The sequence below is a fragment of the Octodon degus genome, unplaced genomic scaffold, assembly GCF_000260255.1.
Source record: "Octodon degus isolate 3935 unplaced genomic scaffold, OctDeg1.0 scaffold00022, whole genome shotgun sequence".
Taxonomy (NCBI): Eukaryota; Metazoa; Chordata; class Mammalia; order Rodentia; family Octodontidae; genus Octodon; species Octodon degus.
Window position 1 is genome coordinate 13,286,279 of NW_004524598.1, and position 9,522 is coordinate 13,295,800.

The 9,522-nt window shown below is 34.2% G+C and overlaps 1 protein-coding gene across 6 annotated transcripts in view; it reads left to right on the forward strand.

Moving 5' to 3' along the window:
* Snx14 (sorting nexin 14) overlaps positions 1 to 9,522 on the forward strand; it is a 114,577-nt gene that overhangs the window by 29,540 nt on the left and 75,515 nt on the right. For all 6 annotated transcript variants that reach the window (XM_023711950.1, XM_004628242.2, XM_023711947.1 and 3 more), the window contains 2 exons: positions 1,023 to 1,066; positions 3,327 to 3,414. In XM_023711950.1, coding sequence (XP_023567718.1) covers positions 1,023 to 1,066; positions 3,327 to 3,414 — 132 coding nt within the window. The remainder of the gene's footprint in view (positions 1 to 1,022; positions 1,067 to 3,326; positions 3,415 to 9,522) is intronic.

A 9,522-nucleotide genomic window follows, 5' to 3' on the forward strand; every position in this document is an offset into this window, starting at 1 on the left:
CCCCGTTTTTTTTTTTTTTTCCTATCTTTTTGAGACAGGGTTTTGCTGTGCAGTTCAGGCTGGCCTTGTGTTCACTTTGTAGCCCAGGCTGGTCAAGTGCTGGGAGTGTAGGCATCCGCCACTACACTTGGCTCTGACATACTGATCTTAAATGTATGGCAAAAATTTTCAGAGTCAGTTAGCATGCTGATCAAGAAATAGGACGTTCTTGGTAGCCTGGAACCATGTTTCCTTCCAGTTGCTGCTCTTTTTTGAAAGCTGACCTGTAATATTTAATTTTTATTCCTTTTTTTGTGTGTGTGGAGCCGGGGATTGAACTCAGGCCCTTGCGCTTGCCAGGGAATCACTTATTCTACTGAGCCATCTCCCTGGCCCCATTAATTTTTATTTCTTTTTTTTAATTATTTATTTATTTATTTATTTATTTGTGTGTGTGTGGCCAGCTCAGCCCACCAGGGGGCGGGGCTGTCTGGCATGTGGTGCTGGGGGATTGAACCGCGGTCCCTGTGTTTTGCTTAGCTTAGCTTGTTCTAAGTAGGTGCTTTAGACCACTGAGCCATCTCACCAGCCCCAATTTTTATTCCTTATTGAAGTCTATTTCATCTTTGTTTTTCTCAGAATACTTACTTATAGAGAAAGTTAAGAATGCTAAGAAGAAAACCCATTGCTTTCTTTTTTCCTGTGGTACTATTTTTGCTTCATTAAAGCTTGAGAGTTAGAAATAATTCATTTAAGAGTTTTTGATTCTTGGAACTATCTAGAAATGGGTGTGTCATTCAAATAGAAATTGTTCCTGTTTATGGAGTTTTACATTTTTTATAGGTATTTTCTCATGTGTGTCCTTTGATCGTCAAAACTATGTAAGTTAGAATAAGCATTTTTATCATGAAAAAAGTACAATGTTACTGTCAATATTTGAAATAATAAAGTTGGGTTTTTTTGGTAATATTATATATTACTAAGTAGTACATTTATTTTTCCAGAATTAATTTTATTTTTCTTTAAAACTTATTTTTATTCAGGTTCTTGAACTAGTGTTGGAAAACTTTGTTTATCCATGGTACAGGTATGTTCTTTTTCTCAAATCTTTTTTCTTTAGGCAGTTAATACCACAAGTGTGCTAGTGATATGTTTTCAGAGCAAGTCAGGACTTGTCAACATTTTAGGCCAAGTCTTTGTTGTGGAGGCTGTGTTGTGTATTACAGATCATTAAATTAAACAGCATTCCTGGCCACTTCACAATTTATGCTAGAAGTATGCCTTCTTTTATCACCCCTGTTCTGATTACTAAGAAATACCTTCAGCGCTTACCAAATATTACCTAGAAGGCATTATTGCTCCAGGTGACAAACACAGATGTAGGCAGTTAACCAATATCTTAGTGACAGAAAAGTGAAGATGAGCTTTTTAAAAGAAAACTATCTTAAATTATGTTGTTCCATGTAGTACTGAGATTGAACCCAGGTTCTTTGCGCTGAACTACATCCCCTGGGAATCTTTTAATTTTTTTATTTTTTTTTTTATTTTTTTTGGTATCAGGGATTGAGGAACTCAGGCCCTTATGCTTGCCAGGCAAGCACTTATTCCACTGAGCTCTCTCTCCAGCCCCTCTTTTTTAAATTTTAAAGTTTTGGTAAGTCATTAAATTGCTCAGGTTTAGTTTGAGCCTCCTGCCTCATACCCAGAGTGCTGGGTTAAATACTTGGTGACTGAAAAATTTATCATTCATAAATTATTGATCTAATTAACTTTATACAGTTTTCACTTTTGAAATAATTGAGTTGGGGTTAGTGCTACATGCCTGTAATGTCAGCACTTGGGAGAGTGAGGCAGGGGGACTACTGTGAATTTGAGGCCAGCTGGAGGAAAAGAGAGAGTTTAACACCAACTTGCAGTAGATGTGGTCTCAAAAAAATAAAAACTATTGATTTCTATTGGTTTATTGAAAGGAACAATTTAATTGTTTGATCAGTCTTGCATGTCTATATCTGGTAACTTGAGGGACTACTTTGAAGATAACAATGTGTAATACAGCCAGATGTGGAGGCACACATCTTTAATCCCAGCACTTAGGAGGATCATTGTGAATTCAAGACCAGCCTGGGCTATAAAGTGAGCTCAAGGCCATCCTGAACTTCATAGCAAGACTCTGTTTCAAAAAGATAAACAAAAACAACTGCTATGCAATACAATAACCATTGTTAATTTCCTTTCATCTTATTTTGAAATTCTGTATCATTTTTATTGTTTTTATGTTGTGTTGTTTTTGTCTTTGTTTTAATTTGTTTTTGTTCTTTTCTCTTTAAAATTAAAAGGTAATTTTAATATATTACCTGGAAAATTAATACTTTTTTCCAAAATAAGTGACTGTGTCCTGCATTTTTTTGCATTTGTTATTTAAATCAAGTTGATGATGAATCCTTTTGTAAAATGAATCCTTTTCCAAAGATGCTATTTTAGTTTTCTACTGAATTATAACTATTCAAATATAAAATTGGACTATATTTCCAAGAGTTATGTTATTTTCACCTTAATCTAGTTATTAATGCAGTCTACTTTCTGAAGATTGCGTCGTGGGAAGCATGGTTGGTACAGTTGTCTTTATTCCGACAAAGGACTTCTTGCTTAGCTCTGTCACTGCACAGAACTTTTTTCTTGGCCTTAATTAGGGAAATGAGCTTATTATTCAGGAAAAGGAAATGTACTTCTCAGCAGTTAACCACTAAGAAGAATGTATGTAGTGTGTTAATTATTGATACTGTCCTACCGATTTGATTTGAAACTGTCTCATTGCTATTTGTTTATCAATAAAATTATGGCAAAAAAATTAAAAGAAAAAAGAAAAGTACTTCTACATATGAAGTTTTACAAATTTTGGTTGAAAAAACTGTTTTCTTTTTCAAATAGAGCATGCATACACCCACACCTATGCACACATGTACACATGTTTACTCCTGGAATTATATTATTATTTCAAAATTTTGAAGTAACTTAAAATTTTGTATTATATTGCTTCTCTAAAATTGTTTTATTAATTTGAAATTTCTTTGAGGCTGGTTAGAAAATGAACTTAGTTGTAACAAGATTGTGTACACATGGGTTTGCAAGACAGTATGTGATACAGTTTACTTAATAATTATGTTTTGGTACTAGAATTATGAGAGCTGTTTATTTTATTTTATAAATTGTAGTGTGCAATGAAATGCATTATTTGTAAATAAAAGGAAAAATAGCATAAATAAATGGAAATAAGAGAAAATTTTTTTCTTGGCTTCAAGGTCAAACTATTTATACTTCTGAACACTTGCTTTTTTCTTCATTTGAAGGGGCATAACAGACGATGAGTCCTTTGTTGATGAACTGAGAATAACGTTACGGTTTTTTGCATCTGTTTTAATCCGAAGGATTCACAAGGTATATATTTATGATGAGAAGTTTGGGAATTTTAGGATTTATTATTATGAAAGATGATTTTAACTATTTTTTATATGCTACATATACTGTATTTTCACTTACATAAAGTTAAAAGTTAATGAATAATTTTTGATTTAGTAAATTTTGCTTTAATGCTTGTTTATTTTAGTTTATTGAAATTAGAAATGAAAATTTATAGAAAATCCTATTTCATTTAGACGAATTTGATTGTCAGTTGTAATCTACTTTTACAAATTTGAGCTGTAGTTTGTGTATGCTTGTGTCTTTGCTTTCATCTAGTGTGTTGGCATTGGACGTACGCTTATGTATTGCTGTGTCAACTCAGCAGGACCGAATGCATTGACAGTTATTAATGTCATTGATATGAGTTAAAGATTACTTTTGTTAAAATGTTTCAATGTTTTTGTATCCATTTGAGAAGTAATATATTCATCTAGTTCACAAAAGAGTAATATAAAATAGCCAATGAGCAGTTGAAAACATATTGCTTTACATCAAAAGTTATTCAGAAATATTATTCTTTTACCTGTGGATAGGGAGATTATAAAAAATGTTAATACCTAGTAATGATAACTGGAGGAAATAGGCAAAACAACTGCAAATCCAAATTGGTGTCTTACACTACACTTGGTAATTTTACTAAGGTGCCTAAAGATGTTCCTCGGTGTGATGGTACATACCTGTAATCCCAGGCATTTGGTTATTTTTGGCTTTTTATTTGTGTTTTGAGATAGGGTACCACCATGTTAAACTGGCCTTGAGCTCACTGTGTAGCCTAGCCTGGCTTGAACTGACAGTGTTCCCCTACCTCAGCCTCCCAAGTGTAGGGATTATAGGCCTGTTCCACCAGGCTTGACATAGATGAGAAGCTGAAGCATTGCAAGTTTGAGCTGAGCCTGAGCAATGTAATGATTTAGTGAGGACTTATCCCATAATAAATTTATTCATAAAGAATAACAGAAGTAGCTCAGTGCTCCCCAGGAAAAAACCACTTAAAATTAGTGGTTTAGACTTTTAGACAACCAAATTCAATTCAATTTTTTTTTTTTTTTTAATGTTTTGGTAAAGGTTCTTGCAATGCCTCTTGGACTTGTAGTGATCCTCCTGTCTCAGCCTCCCTAGTACTGAGATCACAGGTGTGTGCCAGCATGCCTGGTTCTGGGGCTGGCAGGGTATGCCTGTGGTTCCAGTGCCTGTAGGACGTGCGGTAGATACCAGAGACTGAACTCAGGGTCTAGCACTTGCCAGGCAGGCGCTTATGCTACCAAACTGTCTTCCTAGTAACTTTTATAATACAGTTTAAGGAAATAATAAAATGTAAAATAAATGTAAAACAAAGTACTTCAGAGATGTGTAGGAAACTCAGGTATTGCGACGAGTTATAATAAGGAAAACTGCTATCTGATTGGGTTATTGGTTGGGCAAATATAATGCATCCTAATTCTATAACTCTAGAATTCTACAAAGCAATGAAAAATCATTTAGTAGAGCAGTGCGTGTTTGTATTGCAAAATATTGAAGTATTAAGTGAAAGACTGAAAAAATATGTGGGGTATTTCTTACTTTGAAAATAAAGCTCACATATTAAGCTTTTTATTATTTAAGGAAATATGTTTCCTTAAAACTGTTAACAGTTATTATGTTATAATAATGATGAGCTCTTGCTGAATTTAGATTTTTTCCATGCACTTCTTTGTTTGCCATGTTTTATTTTTGTTTTGCATGGTATGTGATTTTTGAAAAAAAAAAAAAAAAAGGACCTGAGTTCAATCCCTGGTTCCACCAAAAAAAAAAAAAAAGTTGATTTAAAAAAGTTTGTGAGCTAGTTGTTTCATGATATACTAAATGCAATAAATAATTTAGTAAAAAATATCAAGATGGTTTATATAGATCATAAAATTTTTACAACTTCATTTGAGATTGTGTTCTGCACCATAAATGTTAATAGGTATTAGTTAATTCAGTGTTAGGCTTTGAGATAGCTTTGTGGATTCTGAAATAATAGCACCTCATACTTGCAATATGATAACATTTAGTGGATAACATTTGATATGTTATTACATATTTGATAACAGCTTTATATTAATTTTATTTAGTAGGATAAAGAACAGCTAAGTTTTCAGTGTCAGTATAAAATAGAATTGAGCTATACTGTAGCCTAAAGCATTAGTCGGTTTAGTTAAATGCATTAATAGGTTCTTCAATTTCTTTATGGAAATATCAAGATCTGTGAGGCATTTACCTCTTAGGAATGTAGTTTTTTTTTTTTTTTTTAAAGAGGTTTATTCTGTGTTAAAGTTTGTAGAGGTTTCATTCCATAGTTGGCTGACTCCAAAGTAGGGTGGCATGGCGGAAGAGAAATAGTCCATGGCAAAGCAGAGCAGGCAGAAGGGAGTAAAACAGAAAATAGTCAAGAATTTAGTTAGTATACATTTCAGTTGTTTTTAGCATAGAGCTGTACAGATAGCACCACAATCAGTGTTAGCCTATTTTTATTACTCAGAGAGACTTTATAACTTTTGACTATAAACTCCAAAGCTCGTATCTTGGCCCAAACCATTCATAATTCTACTTTTCGTCTCTATGGATTTGTCTGCTCTGGACATTTCATATAAATAGAATCATACAATGTATGGCCTTTTATGACTGGTTTCTTTCATTTAACATAATGTCCCCCAGACTCATCTATGTTGTCATGTTGTGGCATTTATCATCAGCATGTGTTCTTGCGCATGCTGTCCTTCTCCTTCCTTCTCTTTCCCTCCCTCCCCTTCCCTTCCCCCTCCACATGCCTTTCCTCTCTTTTCTCTCCTTTCCCCTGCTCTCCTCTCCTTTCACTGTGTAGTTCAGGCTGGCCTTGAACTCTCTAGTGTAGCCCAGGTTGATCTCAAACTCACAGTGATCCTTCTGCCTTAGGCTCTCAAGTGCTGGAATTACAGGAATGAGCATTTCATTTTTAATGACCAAATAACATGCTATTGTGTGCATATACCATAATTTGATAGTCGATTCTTAAATTGATGGACATTGGATTATTTCAAACTGTAGGGCATTGAAAATTTCTTTTTTGGGGCTGGGGAGATGACTCAGAAGAATAAGTGCTTCCCTGGCAAGCACAAGGGCCTGAGTTTAATCCTTGGTTCGGCAAAAAAAAAAAAAAAGAAAAAGAAAATTTCTTTTTCATCATTTAAAGAAAAGACAGAATAGTATTAAAAGAGAAAAAATGATAGATGATAGTACAAGGGCCTGACAGATAGCTCAGTAGAACAAGTGCCTGCCTGGCAAGTGCAGGGTTCTGAGTTCAAGCCCTGATACTGCAAAGGGAAAAAAAAAATTGTGTTGGGGCTGGGAAGATAACTGAGTAGAATAAGCGGTTGCCTGGCAAGTGCAAGGGCCTGAGTTCAATCCCCGGTTCTGCCAAAAACCAAAACCAAAAACAAGAAACAAATGATAGAACATTTTCAATAAACAAAATAATATGAATTTGACAGTATTTGTTGTATTGCATAGTGTTGTCTTCAAAGTAGTTTATATTATCAGATGCACACATGCAAAATTAGAAGAAAAAAATTTTTAAGAAATTAAGAAAGAAAAAGGAAGAAATAATAATAATAAAAAAAAGACAAAAATTATTAAGTATTAACTGCTCCTTTCAATGACTGGCAGAAATCCACTGTATAATTATGAAAACCATTACCTTCCATACGTAGATAATATCTTCTTCCCTCACTCCGTCTCCTATCCTTCTCATCTCAATAATTCCTTCCTTTTTTTCCCAGTATCTATTATACGTTTCAGATTTGATATTGTTTTTCAGGTTCTCACACTAAGGAAACACTAGGATGTTTGCACATGAGGGTCTGATTTATTTCACTTAAGAGTATGGTCTCTAGTTGCATCCGTTTACCAACAAAAGCCTCTATCCTTTTTTATAGCTGAGTAATACTCCATCATAAAAATACCATATCTTTCTCTATTCCTTAGTTGATGGACATTTGAGTTGCTTCCAAGATTTAGCAATGACAAATTCTGCTGCTGTAAACATGGTGTACATATATCACTGTGGTATGATATTTTCAGTTCTGGAAAAATACCGAGGAGGAGAATAAGTGGGTTGATTGAGACCTCCAATCCTAGCTTTTTGAGGAATCTCCATACCGATTTTCATAGTGGTTATACCAGCCTGCACTCCCATCAGCAGTGGAGAAGGGTTCCTTTTCCCCTCCAGCCCCTCCACCATTTGTTACTGGTTATCTTCTTCATGATATCCATTCATTCTGAGGTGAGATGGAATCGCAATTGTTGTTTTAATTTGCATTTCTCCAGTAATTAATGATGTTGAACACTTTCTCATAAATTTACTTGCTGTTTGTATTTCTTCATATGAGAACTGTATATTTGTCTCTGGTGTGCATTTTTGGATTGGGTCTTTGAATTTTGGGGGCCTGATTTTTTAAAATTCTGTCTATGTTCTAGATAGAAGTTCTTTGTCAGAGAAATAGCTCTAATTTTTTCTTACTTCATGGATTTTCTTTTTACTCTGGTGATGCATTTGAAGTGCAGAAACTTTTTAAAAAGATGAGATCCCAGTTGTTGATTCTTTGAAGTATTTCCCATGCAGTTTGTTTTTTGTTCATGAACTCTCAACCTATCCTTGTGTCTTTAAGATTTCTACTTAATTTCTCTTTCAGATGACTTAGTGTTTCTGTTTTAATGTTTAAATCTTTGATCTATTTTGTCTATAGTTTAGTGCATGGTGGTAGAAATAGCTTTAATTTTTAGCTTTCGGCTTGTGGAAAGCCACTTTTACAGCATCATTTATTAAAGAGACTATGTTTCTTCCATTTAACATGTTTGGCCCCTTTGTTGAAGATAAGATGGTTGAGGGTGTTTGTACTTGTGTCTGCATCTTCTGCTGTGTTCCACTGATCCTCAGGTCTGTCTCTATGCCAGTACCATGCTGATTTTATTATAGTAGCTTTATAGTATAATTTCAGGTTAGGGATTGTGATGCCTCCTGCCTTTCCTTTCTTTTGCTGTTCTGGTTCCAGATGAATTTTAGGAATGTTTTCTCTATCTTTGTGAGGTACATTAATGGTATTGTAATTAGATTACATTGAATCTGTATGACAATTTGGGGAGTATGACCATTTTCAGAATGTTGGCATTTTCTGAAATACTCTTTGATCTCTTTTCTGAGAGCACTATATTTTCACTGTATAAATGTTTTACTTCTTTTGTGAGATTGATATTTAAGTATTTCATTTCTTTTGAATGTTATTGTGAAAGGCATGGTTTTCCTGTATTCTTGGTGCATTTGTTGTTCGTGCACAAAAATGCTATTGATTTTTGAGTATTGACTTTGTATTTTGCTACACTATTGAATTTGCTTATTAAATCTACAAGACTCACTGGGGTTTTTTTGGTTTTCTGTGTGGAATATCATGTCATCTGCAGATTATGAGAATTTCACGTTTTCCTTTCCAATCATTATTCCTTTTGTCTCTGTTGTCTAATTTCTTTGGCTAATGTTTCCAGAACTATATTGAATAGGAGTGGAGACAGTGGACATCCTTGTCTTCTTCCTGATTTTAAAGTGAAGGCCTTCAGTTTTTGCCCATTTAGAATGATAGCGGTTGTTAGTTTGTCATAGATGGCTTTTATCAGGTTGAGGTAAAGAACATCTATTCCAGTTTTCTGTAGGGTTTTTAGGATGAATGAATGTTGTTGATCATGTGATTCCTCCCCTTGGCTCTGTTGACATGGTGTTTCACATTTATGGATTTGTATATGTTAAGCCATCCATCCCTGAGTTCCTAAGGTGAATCCTACTTTGTGATGTATAATCTTGATGATTTTCTGCATTGTTTGCTAGCATTTTATTAAGGATTTTTGCATGTATATTCATTAGAGAAATTGGCCTGTGGTTCTCTCTTATAGTTGGCTGTTTCTCTGGTTTTGGTATCAGTATAATGCTTGCTTTCAGGAATGAATTTGGGAGAATTGCTGCCCTTTCAGTTTCATTGAAGAGTTTGAGAAAGTTGGCCTTAAATCTTTAATTTTTTTGTAGAATTCAGCTGTGAATCC